The sequence below is a fragment of the Bubalus bubalis genome, chromosome 14 (assembly GCF_019923935.1).
Source record: "Bubalus bubalis isolate 160015118507 breed Murrah chromosome 14, NDDB_SH_1, whole genome shotgun sequence".
NCBI classification, from domain to species: domain Eukaryota; kingdom Metazoa; phylum Chordata; class Mammalia; order Artiodactyla; family Bovidae; genus Bubalus; species Bubalus bubalis.
Window position 1 is genome coordinate 65,897,593 of NC_059170.1, and position 16,841 is coordinate 65,914,433.

The following is a 16,841-nucleotide window of genomic DNA, read 5'->3' on the forward strand; positions in this document are numbered from 1 at the left end:
TCTGCGGGAGCTTCTCCCTTTCTGTGGTCAGGAGCAACCAAACCAATGGCAGAAGAGGCTGGCCAGTGGCATGGAGCTGGCATTTTTCCTTAAACTTCTTTGCAAATATTTTCGGGCTAAAAACTCAAGGTAGTAAACGCCTTGGCAAGGTCCCAAGACATGACAGAGGACTAAGCCCAGGGACTTGCTGAGTGACGTCCCAGGAGCCTGTGGGGTTCCTGCCTTGATGGGGGAGCCAGAAGGGAGCCTTGAGCCCACCGGGCAGCTCGTCTTAGAATCATAAAATCTGAGGCTCACAAGTGATCTTTGAGGTCATCTTCAAGATCACCTGATGTTTAATTCTCCTGTGTCCAATCCTGGTACGCTTGTGATATGAGGAAGTTGGTGAGATGCACCCCACTCATGTTGGGGAGAATGAACCAAAGTCTGTACATCAATCTCTTCATCACAGGAGGAGCTGTGGTTAGAACTCAAGGTCAAGTGTTTTGTGCTCAGTAGCCTCTGTGTTTAAAGGAAGAACCACATTTTACTCTGGATGAACACACTTAAGAAATTGTTGATTGTGCTGTTTAAGTGGATCCGTCTACCCAGACAATTGCTTCCTGCCTTTCACTCCAAGCACAAATGATTTACAGTCTGCTCCTGGGAACCCAGCTTTCCCGTCACATGACATGCACACACACACACACACACACACACACACACACACACACAAACAAATTTTAATATGCCAAGCCCAAGGTAACAAAAATCAACTTTTTTAATTCCTCCAGGGGAAAAAAAAAATAGTTGTTTTCTAAGAACAATTATAAACACCAGATTGCTGGATACACCCATGTTTTGCCCCTCTTACACAAGGTCCAGACCAGAAAGTTCTGTTCTGGTTCAGTTGGAAAGTTTGGTTGGAAGTTAGGGAGCCATGTTGCTGGTGCTGAAAGACAAGAATGTTCTGTATGACCTTGGACCTTGAACACTCCATCCCCTTTGCACCAGCTCATCACTGCTCTCTTTGACCGGGAGCTCCTGGAAGGCCTGGGTGACCCCCTAGTGCAGCACCCAGCTCACTGCCACTTAAAATTAGACAGAAATACTCCTTCTCTGGGCCATCCATGTGGGGAAGAGATGACAGAAGACAGGGCAAAACCCTGAATTCCTCGTAACAGAAATAACCCTAGGCCTGCATGAGAGTCACAAAAGCACTGATTCCTTGACATGAGAATTAGAGCACGTAAGTTCCCTTATCTGATAAATGGAGAAGTGATTTGGATTTCTTGTAGGGCTAGAAGCATGAAAGATGTGAAGGTTTCCAGATGTTCAAAAAGCAGGAATGGACATGACTGTTGACAATATAGTAAAAAGTGCTTGTGATAAATCATGTCAATTCTTTCCAAATTTAGCCTCTATAAAAAGTACCCCCGTTCCTAATTCTAAAATTGCTACCAGTGATTTTGGCCACCATCTCAGGAAATTTCAGACGCTGTGAGAATTTTCTAAACATTTTTTGAAAGGTGCTAATTTGTGAAGAGTTTACAAATGGTCTTTGGAATGACTCTTTTCCAGCATCCCCAGATTCAGAAGGAGTCCCAGTATATCAAGTATCTGTGCTGTGATGATGCCAGAGCGCTAAGCCAGTGGGTCACGGGAATCAGGATCGCCAAGGTGAGAGAATGGGTGGGCTCACCCGACCTTGAATTTGCCAGCTAGCCTGGCAAATTGACGTGGGTCCAATCTTTGTGTTACTCGGAAACAGCTGATTCATTCTTTTTTTTTTTTTTTTGGCTGCACAAGATCTTAGTTGTGGCCTGTGGGATCTAATTCCCTGACCGGGGATCAAACCCAGGCCCCCTGAACTGGGAGCTCAGAGTCTTAACTGCTGGACCACGAGGAAAGTCCCAACACCTGATCCATTCTCACTCAGTCAATGTCATTAATGGATCAATGCCAGCACTTTCACCTCGTTTGTTGGCCCATTGGTTTTTTATTGAGTTAAGTGGGAGTGGTTCACACATGGACCTTTCCCATGACCTGAGAAGCAGGGATTTATTTTCACATGAGCCATTGCAGATATTGATTTCTGGAGAGCTTTGCAAGTGTTACGCGTAATACAGAAACATGAGATACAAGCTATGGCAAAATTACATAGAGACATGTATCATCGCACTGCATAGCTAAAGCTCCCTTTGCGTGGGGAGGTACAAATATTACCTGATTTTGCTAATCTGGAATATTATTTCACATATGAAAACATGGTTTGTGGATTTTTCTTTTTAATGGAAATACTTCTACTACAAGTATCTCAGGAAAGGGGTAAAAGGAAGAGTCACGAGGTCCTCTTTTCCCTGAATTTGTAGATTGCAGTGGAGTGCAGAGTTTGGGATAAATGGATTGCTCTGTTGCTTCTTTTGTGTTCTCTCTCTAGTATGGGAAGACGCTCTATGATAACTATCAGCGGGCCATGGCCAGGGCAGGGCTTGCCTCTCGGTGGACCAACCTGGGCACAGTCAACGCAGGGCCACCAGCCCCGCCTTCCACAGGTACCACGCGGGGGGGAGATTCTGACACCTGTTCCAAGCTCAGAGCTTGTGCTCAACTGGAAGATACGCAGTTGTATGCCAGAATCCCAGGACAAACACCAGACCTGGATGCATTATTATGCCATTCTCTTCCACTTTCTCTCCTGCTCTACTGTGTCCTTCTCATCAACACTGATCCCTTCTTCAAAGAAACAGATTTAAAACCCTCCTATGACTCCAAATCCCCCTCCTGCTCCATCGGACAAGTAGACTATTCTAAAGAGTGGACTGTATTTGCTGTCTCTGTTATTCTACTTCCTGTTCACTCCCCAGGGCTTCCCAGGTGGCTCAGTGGTAAAGAATCTGCCTGCCAATGCAGGAGACCTGGGTTCAGTCACTGGTCTGGGAAGATCCTGTGGAGAAGAAAATGGCAGCCCACTCCAGTATTCTTGCCAGAGAAATCCTCTGGATAGAGGAGGCTGGCAGGCTACAGTCCATGGGGTCGCAAAAGAGTCAGACACGACTTAGTGTGGAAACAGTAATAACTGTTCACTCTTCATAACCATTTCAGTCAGGCTCCTGCCTCTAGTACGTCATGGAAAATGCTCTTGCTAAATCAAACTTCTATAGACTCCTCTTTTTTTTTTTTAATTTAAACTTTCCAGCTATACCCCCACAGCATGGGGATCTCAGTTCCCCCACCAGGGATCAATCCCCAGTCCCCTGCATTGGCAGTGTAGACTCTTAACTACTGGACCACCAAGGAAGTCCCATAAACCCTTCTTTCTAGCTGACCTTTCAGCAACCCCAACACAACTGACCACTCCTCCTGGAGCCAACCCCTTTTCTGGGGTATTACTCCAAGTCCCACACCCAACCTTAACTTCTCTAGCCACCCTTTTTCAACCCGCTCTTTATTAGAGCAGGTTTATTCTTCTTCTACCCCAACTTAAATTACCCAAGGCCGAGTCAATCCTAACCCTACTCTCATACTATCTCCCTAAGTGATCTGATCCACCCCCAGCACTGTCTACACGCTGACCACCTGTAACTGCATAAATCCAATCCAGGCTTCTCTGTTGACCTCCAAACCCATGTATCCAACTGTCTTCTCAGTGGCTTCATCTGAATGCACCCCAGACCTCAAACTCAACATCTGTAAAACTGAGCCCATCCTCTCCCTCTCCCGACTTTCTCCCCCATGATTGTTCTGTTTCCACAAATGACATCATCATCCGCCCAATTACTTCTGCAGGAAACATGCAAGAAAAGCTCATTGTTGTCAAGTCGTGTCCGACTCTTTGCAACCCCATGGACTACAGCATGCCACGCTTCCCTGTCCTTCACTGTCTCCCGCAGTTTGCTCAAATTTATGTCCATTGAATCGGTGATGCTATATAATCATCTCATCCTCTGTCCTCCCCTTCTCCTCCTGCCTTCAATCTTTCCCAGCATCAGGGTCTTTTCCAGTAAGTCTGCTCTTCACATCAGGTGGCCAAAGTATTGGAGCTTCAGCTTCAGCATCAGTCCTTCCAATGAATATTCAGGGTTAACTTCCTAAAGAAGTGATTGATCTCCTTGCAGTCCAGAGGACACTCAAGAGTCTTTTCCAGCACCACAATTTGAAAGCATCAATTCTTCGGCATTCAGCTTTCTTTATAGTCCAGCTCTCACATCCGTACATGACTACTGGAAAAACCATAGCTTTTGACTAAGAAAAGCTCATTCACCTTCAAATCCAATCACTCCTCAATCTTATTGATTCCACCTTCTGAGTATTGGTCAAATCTGTCCGTGCCTGTCTGTCCCTACTGCCATCAAATCCAGACCACCACCATCTTCACGTGGCCCCACAGGCTGGTGCTCCAGTCCTCCCGACGCTTTCTGCTGCTCTCAGATAAGTCCCAGTCCCCAGCAAGGCCACCAGAACCTGCATGACATGAGCCTCGCACATTTCACCTCTTCCCCCACCCGTCTTCCTGTTCCTGTCACAAAACCCATCTGTTGTTTTTTTCCCCAATTTTTCAAAGCCCCAAGCACCCTTCTTTCTTAGGGACTTCACAGATACTCTTCCTTGTTTATGAGGCTCTTTTCTTCCCCTGGAGAAGGAAATGGCAACCCACTCCAGTATTCTTGCCTGGAGAATCCCATGGACAGAGGAGCCTGGTGGGCTACAGTCCACGGGGTCGCAAAGAGTCGGACGCGACTGAGCAACTTCATTTTCACTTTCTTCCTTTAACTAGATCTCTTTTTTTTTTTCATGTTTATTATTTATTATTTATTTGGCTGTACCAGGTCTTTAGTTGTATCCTGTGGAATCTTTTCCCATACGTACTCTGCAGGCCAGAATACTGGAGTGGGTAGCTGTTCCCTTCTCCGAGAGATCTTCCCAACCCAAGGGTCCAGCCCAGGTCTTCTGCATTGCAGGCAGATTCTTTACCAGCTGAGCCACAGGGAAGCCCAAGAATATGAGAGTGGGTAGCCTTTCCCTTCTCCAGCAGATCTTCTGGACCCAGGAATCAAACCAGGGTCTCCTAAGTGGGATCTTTCAGTGGCCACATGTGAACTCTTCCCAGGTGGCGCTAGTAGTAAAGAACCCGCCTGCCGATGCAGGAGACATAAGAGATGTGGGTTCGATTCCTGGGTTGGGAAGATCCCCTGGGGGAGGGTATCACAATCTATTCCAGTATTCTTGCCTGGAAAATCCCATGGAAAGAGGAGACTGGCATGCTATAGTCCATGGGGTTGCCAAGAGTCAGACAGGACTGAAGTGACCCAGCACACAGGTGAACTCTTAGCTTCAGCATGTGGGATCTCGTTCTCTGACCAGGAATCGAACCTGGGTCCTCAGCATTGGGCGCACAGAGTCTTAGCCACTGAAAGTCCCTATGGTGCTCTTTCTTTCCTGCAGCTAATTTCTGCCCATTTTCAGATCTCAAATAAATTGTCCTTTGTAGGCCAGCCATAATTAATAATCTGTGTAACAGTTAGTTTCCTATCTGTTACCTCCTCTAGAAACTGAAGGAAATCATGCTGTCAGGGACTATTTCTGTATGGTCAGTTCAGTTCAGTCGCTCAGTTGTGTCCGACTCTTTGTGACCCCATGGACTGCAGCACGCCAGGCTTCCTGTCCATCACCAACTCCCGGAGCTTGCTCAGACTCATGTCCGTTGAGTCGGTGATGCCATACAACCATCTCATCCTCTGTCGTCCCCTTTTCCTCCTGCCTTCAACCTTTCCCAGCATCAGGGTCTTTTCCAGTGAGTGGGTTCTTTGCATCAGGTGGCCAAAGTATTGGAGCTTCACCATCAGCATCAGTCCCTCCAGTGAATATTCAGGACTGATCTCCTTGTAGTCCAGGGGACTCTCAAGTCTTCTCCAACACCACAGTTCAAAAGCATCACTTCTTAGACACTCAGCTTTCTTTATAGTCCAACTCTCACATCCATACATGACCACTGGAAAAACCATAGCTTTGACTAGACGGACCTTTGTCTGCAAAGTAATGTCTCTGCTTTTTAATTTGCTGTCCAGGTTGGTCATAGCTTTTCCTCCAAGGAGCAAGCGTCTTTCAATTTCATGGCTGCAGTCACCATCTGCAGTGATTTTGGAGCCCCCCCAAAATAAAGTCTGTCACTGTTTCCATTGTCATGAAGTGATAGGACCCGGTGCCATGATCTTAGCTTTTTGAATGTTGAGTTTAAAGCCAGCTTGGTAAGTTTTCCCAGAAGGAAGCAGAATGCTTGGCAGACAATAGGCTAGAATTTGAACATGGTTGGGATGACAATAAATTAATACCTTGTAGGGTTTCTCTGAAAGTGAAATAATATAACCACTCAATACTAAATGTTCGATACATGTTCAGTCCATTTTCCCAAATGAATTGCTTAAATCCAATTTTTGTAGAACACTATCACAGTACTCAGATGAGATGTCCATTGATCAAAAAAATAGGATCTTTCCTGTAATGGAAAATCCGTTAGTAGACAGTAGATTAACCCATGTTGGTTCTGCTGTAGAGTTTTATCAGAAATAAGCCCTACAGTGAACAAATGTGCTGAGATGTTAAACCATATTGGGAGTGTTCCTGCTTATTATTTTTTTGGAACCTCTTGAGAGTAAGTAGATTGACCATCGTGTCCCTTTGCCCATTAAATCTTCCCTTTGTATTTCCTAAAAAATCAAAAGTAAAATGAGGCCATTTTCTTACTAACAACAGTGCAGTTATCCGATTTTGGACATTTAACTTTTCACGTTGATAGAGAGTATTTTAGGTAAACCACAGCCTGTATTTCAGTTTTGCCGGATGTCCCAGTGGTGCCGCTACAGCCGTGCTCTTTGCTAGCACGGGTCCCCTCCAGAATTGCATTTCGGCATCATATTTCTTTCTTCCTCTTCCATTTGGCACATTTCCTCAGCCTTTCTTTGTCTGTCAGGACATTAACTTTTCTTAAAGAATAAGGGCCATTTATTTTATAGAATGTCCTTCAGTTTGGATGTGTCTGATGTTTCCTAATAACTCATCTCAAGTGACGCGTTTGGGGCAGGACTGAGTTGCTGGGTCCTTTTTGGGGTGCCGCCTTTGGAAGCCTGTGGTGTCTGTGGCCCCCCGGGAACATTCACTCTGGCCGCTTAGCTAAGGCGCTGTCCAGCTTCTCTCCTGTGCAGCTTTTTCGTGTTGTCTTTAATAATTTGTGCAGATACTTGGAGACAGCAGAAGTGTCCGAGTCCGTATCAAACTTTCCCTTCTTCCCCTTTTCCTGGAGTGCTTAATGACCTTCTTTGAGTTGTTCTGTAGATTTATGGGCTTTTCAAAATATTGGGAAAATATCTGAAGAAGCAAGCACACGGTCATTTCATAAATGTTTGACAGAAGAGCTGGTCCTGAGCAGAGAGCTAAGGCAAGCTCAGATGCGCTCAAATGGGAGACCTCATGTCCCGGGCTAGGAGGCAGTTCAGCTGTGGGAGGAGCAGCCACCTGCAACCCCCCCATCCCCACCCCACCTGCCCCCCACCCCACCCCAGGATGCCTCTTAGGAGCCGGAGATCAACACACAGCTGCTTCTCTCTGACTGACTCTCTCAGAACTGTGAAACCTGAGCTAGGCACACTTGTGCGAAAGTGCAAATAAAAGACAGGAAAAGAAGCACATACCAGAACTTTCTGGGGAAAATAAACCTAACGGTAGGGTATATTCAAGGTTTGTACATTTTGCTCAGTCCCCTCTGTCTACTGTTTTTGTGCCCAAAGTATTTTTTTGTTGACGATAACGTTCAAAAGTTGTTTCTGTACATAGCATGGTGCAAACCAAGATACATCCATTTCAGAAAAAATCACCCACAGGAAGAATTCTTTTAGAAGGGAGGTTTTTGAAATTTATTCCTCAGTTACCAAAAGGATTTTAAAAGCAGAACATACTATTTGTTGGGACCCCAGTTAATCCAGATCCTGTGGCTTGTAGAAAGCATTCACTTCCCTGCCTGTTTTGCTGAACCTTATGAAGTATTGTGATAGAAGCTCAGATTTTTTTGTAAACCCTGTGTACCTGTGAATCCTTTCACTTTGGAGACAAACGGCTTTATCTTTTCAGATTAACTCTCAAGAATGTTGAAAATACCTCACCGACTATTCTTATTTTTAGTGAAGTATAGTTGATTTACAATATTGTATTAGTTTTAGGTGTACAGCAAAAGGATTCAGTTTTCTATTCAGATTATTTTCCATTATAGGTTATTATAATGCGAGACACTGAATATAGTTCCCTATATTATACAGTAACTCCTTGTTGCTCACCTGTTTTATGTACAATAGTTTGTATCTATTGATTCCATACTCCTAACTTTCCCTCCCCCATTATCTACTCTTCTCTGCCTCTTAGGAGTTAAAACAGGCACCACCCAAGCCAATGGTCAGCTCCCCCAGGCAACACAGTCTATGAATACTGCTCTCGGAGAAGACTGGAGACAGCTTGAAACAACCAAGGTAAGACTGGGGATACCTGACCCACTTCTATCAGACTGTCTCTTGTAGGCCCATATTCTAAACTGTGTTCAAGTAACTGCTTCTTTAAAAAAGAAAAAAATACAGTTCCAACAATTCAAGTCACTATAATTTCATTTAGACAATTGCTCCATATATATATATTATCTTAAAATTACATAGGCTAGAAAGGAAAATTAAAACCAACACAGCTTCAGGAAAATGTAAGAATCTTTTTTAATACTGAGGATTGGTAACTATTTTTAGTTTAGCTACACTTATTTTGACTGAAGTGATTTTTGTTTGTTTAATTCAAGTGGTTTTAGCCCTCTCTGAAAGTGGCACCTACATTTTAAACCCTTGGGATTTTAAATTATTTTTTCTGAATAACTTAGAGCAGTGTGATAGTCAGAAGCCCTTTATTAAATGCTAACTGGGCCCCAAACCAAAGTAGAAGAATACTGATAAGGCTCCACTGTAAAATATGCATTTTGTATTTTTCTGTTAATGTTCTACGTACATCCTCAGGCTAATGGAGAATAAAACACATTTGAAAATAATAGCCAAATTCGTATAACATTCTCCATAGCTGTTTTTTTTTTCCAGTAGAGGAGATATAATGAAGAGTTATTTAAATCTAAAATTTTAGCTACAAGTTATAATTTAGTTACTAGTCCAGTTGCCAACATCTCAATTGACTATATAAGTTCCACTGAATATTTCTTATATGTGACTCAAACCAACTATAAATGTACCTTCAGAAGTTTCCCACCTCACTCTCCCCTTTTACTTTGTCCCATCAGCCAGTGGTGGAAACAAGTCATATAGTTATTGAGCTGCTTATAATTTTTGAAAAAAAAAATTAAGTCTTTAAAAGGGCCACCTGGGAAGCCCTTGTGTATGTGTGGTACAGGAGCAAAATAATTTCAGACACCCGCTCCTGACGACTGCATTTCACAACCAGCTCAACTCAGACCAAGAAAAATGTATCTGTGTATGCCTACAACCCTAGCAGGGCTTCTCTAGGCACAGTAGTAAAGAATCGACTGCCAAGCAGGAGGCTTGAGTTGGATCCATCCCTGGGTGGGGAAGATCCCCTGGAGAAGGGCATGGCAACCCACTCCAGTATTCTTGCCTGGGAAATTCCAATGACAGAGGAGCCTGGAAGGCTACAGTCCAGGGGGTCCCAAAAGAGCTGGACACGACTTAGCAACTGAAAAAACAAGACTAAGGTAACCCCAAACTAAACTCTGTACCACTAGAGCTCTAAGACACTGGCCACCTTGTATCAAGCAGTTCCTGGAAGATACGTTATTAGTATTATAATAAATACCTGTGGAATAGGGCAAAGTCTTCCATGTAGGGAATACAAGGTAGATTAGCACCAGGTGATAACGTTTTATTATTGATGATCCTGTTGAAGGGCATTTGGAGTCGTTCTGTGGCCCAGAGCACAGAGGGGCTAATTCAGGAACGACCTGGAGTCTCAAGACTGAGAGACTGGGGGCCACCCCTGGCGGGGGTTGGGGGGCGGGACAGATGCTTCCTAAATCCGCAGACTCAGCTGTCCAGGTAAATGTCACATCCGCACGGCCCTGTGGTCACAAGCATAACGCTGTTGTCGCTTTGTTGAAGGACAAGAAGCCCGGCCCCGGCCTCGGCAGCCACGACCCCGGAGTGCCCAGGGTCCAGCCCCTTCCCAAGTCCAGCCTGCCTCCGCCCCCTCCTCCCGTGCGCCGGTCCTCGGACGTGGGCGGTGGCAGCCCCGGGACGCCCCCCAAGGCCAAGGGCGCGGCCGCTCGCTTCCCCGCCCCGCCCGACGACCTCCTGCCGCCGCCCCCGCCGCCGCCGCCGCCCCTGCAGGACGACGAACTCCCCCCGCCACCCCCCGATTTTAACGACGCGCCCCCGGACTTCGTGCCGCCGCCGCCACCCCCACCCGCCCTCGCCCCCGAATCCGTGAGGACGCCCCCGGTTGTCGTCAAAAGGCCGCCGCCTCCGCCAAAGAGGCAGGAAAACCCAGGACCACCGGGCGGGGGAGGCGGGGAGCAAGATTTCATGTCGGATCTCATGAAAGCTTTGCAGAAAAAGAGAGGCAACGTGTCCTAAAGGGAAGCTTAGAAATACCTTTGGGTGATGGGCGTAACATTGTTAACCTGAAGTGCATTTTTGCTAGTTTGTTTCCATGACATCTTGTTCATTTTAGATACAGTATTGACGTATTCAGACTGGAAATGCAAATGTAAACTCCCAGTTGCTCAAGTACATTAGTAATCCTTAACCTGCACAGAATTGAGACTATCTACGTCAATGTACGTTATCTTTTCTGTGTATTTACATCTCGATAGATTTTTGTCTTCCGTTTTTGTTCTGAACCATCAAATTAATAAAAGTTTAAAATGTTTTATCTGAAAATTGTATTTCTAGAAATATCAGTATAAATCTAGTGCAATATGAATCCTATTTTATAATATATACTTGACCTTTTACAAATCCTAGGCCTTCTAAAGTCTTGTTGATCTTCGAAATATGTTCCATTTCTGTCTCAGTAACCGCCAGGATTTTCAGAAAAGTCAAGAGGAGAAAGAAAAAACCAGGAGACGTAGAGTGAATTTAGTTTCTTTCAGATTTCACTGTTTGGTTGGACATACCCTAAGTCCTGGACATACCTTAACTTGGTTTTGGTCTTCTAGTGGCTGAATAACATAGTAATTGGTTGAAGGGGAAGCTTTTTAGATAGTTTTTGGATTCTCTGTTATACTGTTATTTGCTATAAGTTGTTATGATGCTATAAATTGCTATAAAAATTTAGAGACAGGAATAGACAATCATATTCTTCAATGTGGAATGTTTTCCCTCAGATAAACTTAATGCTGTTTTAACAACCAATTTATCCTAAGTTCCTGTTACCCTTATCTCCTCTTTCTAATTGGCTGAGAATCCTTTGAGATTTTTTTAGTTTTATTTCCATGGTTCTGTTTTATTTTCTTTTTAAATGTAAAACACCTCAAAATCTTCTTAAAGTGGGTAGAAAATAATAATTAATGTGTTATTTTCTACTTAAGGAAGATGATTAACCTGATATTTTAATATTTGGATAAAAGTAAGCTCTAAATTGACATTTAAGACAAAAAGCAAATTCAGCTTTTAAGAACAAAATATTTAATTATTAAACCTGGTAAGGTGCACTCAGTTTTTCCTAAACACTGGGACCAATGGCCATGGAAAGGAAGGGCTCAGAGAGCAGGACCAGGGGACTGAGAAAGGGAGAGGGAGAGATGTGTTTATTACGGGCTTCAGTGGAGACCCCCAAACCATCAATTCAAACATATAGAAATATAAAAATGCAAACTTTAAAATGTTCTTGAGTTTTAGTATTAGATGATATATTTTTTTTAAAAACTACAGAAGAGAATTAGCTGATTTTGTGATCAAAATATTGAGGCAGTTTTAGTGGACCAAAAGGTTGAATGCACTGTTTCTCTCTATCCCTGCCTTTGTTACAGGATACACATGAAAACACCTGGAAGTAGATGGTCCAGACAGCCCTTGCTTTGCATAGTTCTGCCTGCACAAGTTGCAATTAGCACAATTTAGTTAAATAACACTAGACCCCCAACATGGTTCGTATATGCTGCCATAGTATTTTAACCAGTAATTAGTTTTAACTAGTAATTATATGGAGTACAAACTTTGCTGATAGGTTTTCAACCCACAAATCACTATATAAGTAACAGATACGTATCATGATCAGTGACCAGTTAAATCCCTTCTTTCAATGCCTGTTAGGGATTGATCACTGAATATTTGTTATTCAGTTTATGTACAGACAGAAAAGTGTCTTAAGGTGATAAGGTATTATACATATGTGTCAAGTCATTAATGTTTGGAGATACAGAAATATTCATATATTAAGTGAAACTATGTCAGAATTCCTTTAAAATACTTGGGGATATGTAAATTCTACTTCAGTGAAAACAATAACTAGAAATGGAAAGTGTGTAAGGGTATAAATGAAGCAAGACTGATCATGCATTGATAATAAATTGGTTGAATGGTAAATCAGGTTCATTAAACTATTCTATTTTGGTAAATGATTGAAATTACCATAATAGATGAAAAAAGCTTGAGGAGTACGAGTAAATTATATTATTTGATATAACTCAAATTTCTAGGTACATAGTGTTAGGTTGCTAGTTTTAGAAAAAAACTTATAAATTCATTAAAAGATTGTCATAAGGTTTTTTTTAGTTATTGAGAATAACTCAGGTGGCTTATTATTTATTAAATTTATTAATTAAAACAAAAATGATCACAAAGATGTTCCAGAGAATAGGCCAAGTTTATTTGGTTAAAAATATATTTGTATACATTACCATTATTATAGAGTGCAGTATTGTCAAGAAAATGTAGGTGGTCATTAAGAATTTATCAAATACATTGTTCTATCCTGGGTTTGATGACAGAAGTATTCCTTAATTGATTTGCCCCAAATTAAGATGAGCAGCTAACCCTGAGATCTCTGGCCCAGGAAGGAGTTGGGGAGGAATAGCCTGCTCTCTCAGCTGCAGAATGTTTCTGGAAAGGATGGCGGAGAACTTGCTGGAGGAGGTGGACCTGGGAAACAATTTAAACTAGATAAATACGGATTCTCTTACTTAGGACCCTTATGAATTTTCTAAATTTTCAAAACAACTAGGTAAATTTTAAATGTATATGAAGCTGCTTAAACATTTTCTGTTTCATTACAACTATGGCTGTTACTTAAGATTTCTGTTGTTCCACAGAAAGTTCCTTAGGTACTAGTTTTTTTGCTAAAACAGGAGAGTGAATACGTACAGCGTCACAAAGAATACATATATATCCTGATCATTTCTTAATTCCTTCACAGCATTAAGAGAATTATAATTTTCTAAAACATTTATAAAAATAAGAGGATGTCAGTGATTTACACTATTTCCAGATCAAGGATATGGATTCCAACTGACGCTGCTTCCTCATTTGCAATTTTGCCCTGTGATGTAAACTGAGGCATCAAAGAACTCACCTCTTTCAACAATAAATTCTGGGATTGAAATGTGTATTTTCATTTAGTTATAAAATAATTAAGTCATGGGGATATACAGAATGGTGACTATAGTTAATAATACTGTACTGTATATTTGAAAGTTGCTAAGAGAATCTTAAAAAAAAAAAAAGAATAGCTCTCAAAAGTCCTCATCACAAGAAAAAAAGAATGTAGCTATGTATGGCGATGGATGTCAACTAGACTTACTGTGGTAAGCATTTCACAAAATACACAAGTATCAAATCATTATGCTGTACACCTGAAATGAACAAAAGGTTACATGCCAACTATACCTCAATTTAAAAAGATGGACAACATATATTAAACCTATCTAATCTCACCTGCTAGTTTAAAAGCTCCCAGAATGTGGTCCCCTGGAGAAGGGAATGGCAAACCACTTCAGTATTCTTGCCTTGAGAACCCCATGAAGAGTATGAAAAGGCAAAATGATAGGATACTGAAAGAGGAACTCCCCAGGTCAGTAGGTGCCCAATATGCTACTGGAGATCAGTAGAGAAATAACTCCAGAAAGAATGAAGGGATGGAGCCAAAGCAAAAACAATACCCAGCTGTGGATGTGATTGGTGATAGAAGCAAGGTCCGATGCTGTAAAGAGCAATATTGCATAGGAACCTGGAATGTCAGGTCCATGAATCAAGGCAAATTGGAAGTGGTCAAACAAGAGATGGCAAGAGTGAATGTCGACATTCTAGGAATCAGTGAACTAAAATGGACTGGAATGGGTGAATTTAACTCAGATGACCATTATATCTACTAATGCGGCCAGGAATCCCTCAGAAGAAATGGAGTAGCCATCATGGTCAACAAAAGAGTCCAAAATGCAGTACTTGGATGCAATCTCAAAAACGACAGAATGATCTCTGTTCGTTTCCAAGGCAAACCATTCAATATCACAGTAATCCAAGTCTATGCCCCAACCAGTAATGCTGAAGAAGCTAAAGTTGAACTGTTCTATGAAGATCTACAAGACCTTTTAGAACTAACACCCCAAAAAGATGTCCTTTTCATTATAGGGGACTGGAATGCAAAAGTAGGAAGTCAAGAAACACCTGGAGTAACAGGCCAATTTGGCCTTGGAATACGGAATGAAGCAGGGCAAAGGCTAATAGAGTTTTGCCAAGAAAATGCACTGGTCATAACAAACACCCTCTTCCAACAACACAAGAGAAGACTCTACACATGGACATCACCAGATGGTCAACACCGAAATCAGAATGATTATATTCTTTGCAGTCAAAGATGGAGAAGCTCTATACAGTCAACAAAAACAAGACCAGGAGCTGACTGTGGCTCAGATCATGAACCCCTTATTGCCAAATTCAGACTTAAATTGAAGAAAGTAGGGAAAACCATTAGATTATTCAGGTACGACCTAAACCAAATCCCTTATGATTATACAGTGGAAGTGAGAAATAGATTTAAGGGCCTAGATCTGATAGATAGAGTGCCTGATGAACTATGGAATGAGGTTCGTGACATTGTACAGGAGACAGGGATCAAGACCATCCCCATGGAAAAGAAATGCAAAAAAGCAAAATGGCTGTCTGGGGAGGCCTTACAAATAGCTGTGAAAAGAAGAGCAGCAAAAAGCAAAGGAGAAAAGGAAAGATATAAGCATCTGAATGCAGAGTTCCAAAGAATAGCAAGAAGAGATAAGAAAGCCTTCCTCAGCGATCAATGCAAAGAAATAGAGGAAAACAACAGAATGGGAAAGACTAGAGATCTCTTCAAGAAAATTAGAGATACCAAAGAAACATTTCATGCAAAGATGGGCTCAATAAAGGACAGAAATGGTATGGACCTAACAGAAGCAGAAGATATTAAGAAGAGGTGGCAAGAATACACAGAAGAACTGTACAAAAAAAGATCTTCACGACCCAGATAATCATGATGGTGTGATCACTGACCTAGAGCCAGACATCCTGGAATGTGAAGTCAAGTGGGCCTTAGAAAGCATCACTACGAACAAAGCTAGTGGAGGTGATGGAATTCCAGTCGAGCTATTTCAAATCCTGAAAGATGATGCTGTGAAAGTACTGCACTCAATATGCCAGCAAATCTGGAAAACTCAGCAGTGGCCACAGGACTGCAAAAGGTCAGTTTTCATTCCAATCCCAAAGAAAGGCAATGCCAAAGAATGCTCAAACTACCGCACAGTTGCACTCATCTCACATGCTAGTAAAGTAATGCTCAAAATTCTCCAAGCCAGGCTTCAGCAATACATGAACCGTGAACTTCCTGATGTTCAAGCTGGTTTTAGAAAAGGCAGAGGAACCAGAGATCAAATTGCCAACATCTGCTGGATCATCGAAAAAACAAGAGAGTTCCAGAAAAACATCTATTTCTGCTTTATTGACTATGCCAAAGCCTTTGACTGTGTGGATCACAATAAACTGTGGAAAATTCTGAGAGAGATGGGAATACCAGACCACCTGACCTGCCTCTTCAGCAATTTGTATGCAGGTCAGGAAGCAACAGTTAGAACTGGACATGGGACAACAGACTGGTTCCAAATAGGAAAAGGAGTACGTCAAGGCTGTATATTGTCACCCTGCTTCTTTAACTTCTATGCAGAGTACATCATGAGAAACTCTGGGCTGGAAGAAACACAAGCTGGAATCAAGATTGCCGGGAGAAGTATCAGTAACCTCAGATATGCAGATGACACCACCCTTATGGCAGAAAGTGAAGAGGAACTAAAAAGCCTCTTGATGAAAGTGAAAGTGGAGAGTGAAAAAGTTGGCTTAAAGCTCAACATGCAGAAAATGAAGATCATGGCATCCGGTCCCATCATTTCATGGCAAGTAGATGGGGAAACAGTGGAAACAGTGTCAGACTTTATTTTTTTGGGCTCCAAAATCACTGCAGATGGTGACTGCGGCCATGAAATTAAAAGACGCTTACTCCTTGGAAGGAAAGTTATGACCAACCTAGATAGCATATTCAAAAGCAGAGACATTACTTAGCCAACAAAGGTTCGTCTAGTCAAGGCTATGGTTTTTCCTGTGGTCATGTATGGATGTGAGAGTTGGACTGTGAAGAAAGCTGAGCGCCAAAGAACTGATGCTTTTGAACTGTGGTGTTGGAGAAGACTCTTGAGAGTCCCTTGGACTGCAAGGAGATCCAACCAGTCCATTCTGAAGGAGATCAGCCCTGGGATTTCTTTGGAGGGAATGATCCTGAAGCTGAAACTCCAGTACTTTGGCCACCTCATGCGAAGAGTTGACTCACTGGAAAAGACTCTGATGCTGGGAGGGATG

General features: G+C 42.5%; 2 protein-coding genes across 6 annotated transcripts in view; one reads left to right on the forward strand and one right to left on the reverse strand.

Annotated features, from left to right (window-relative positions):
- LOC102394907 (amyloid beta precursor protein binding family B member 1 interacting protein) overlaps positions 1 to 10,907 on the forward strand; it is a 74,483-nt gene extending 63,576 nt beyond the window's left edge. For all 4 annotated transcript variants that reach the window (XM_045162716.1, XM_025264674.3, XM_025264676.3 and 1 more), the window contains 4 exons: positions 1,561 to 1,659; positions 2,420 to 2,534; positions 8,392 to 8,495; positions 10,128 to 10,907. In XM_045162716.1, coding sequence (XP_045018651.1) covers positions 1,561 to 1,659; positions 2,420 to 2,534; positions 8,392 to 8,495; positions 10,128 to 10,601 — 792 coding nt within the window. In that variant the 3' untranslated portion in view covers positions 10,602 to 10,907. The remainder of the gene's footprint in view (positions 1 to 1,560; positions 1,660 to 2,419; positions 2,535 to 8,391; positions 8,496 to 10,127) is intronic.
- A 1,908-nt stretch (positions 10,908 to 12,815) lies between these two features.
- Positions 12,816 to 16,841, reverse strand: part of LOC102394580 (protein adenylyltransferase SelO) — a 33,089-nt gene continuing 29,063 nt past the window's right edge. For both annotated transcript variants that reach the window (XM_025264680.3, XM_025264678.3), the window contains one exon: positions 12,816 to 13,109. In XM_025264680.3, coding sequence (XP_025120465.3) covers positions 13,054 to 13,109 — 56 coding nt within the window. In that variant the 3' untranslated portion in view covers positions 12,816 to 13,053. The remainder of the gene's footprint in view (positions 13,110 to 16,841) is intronic.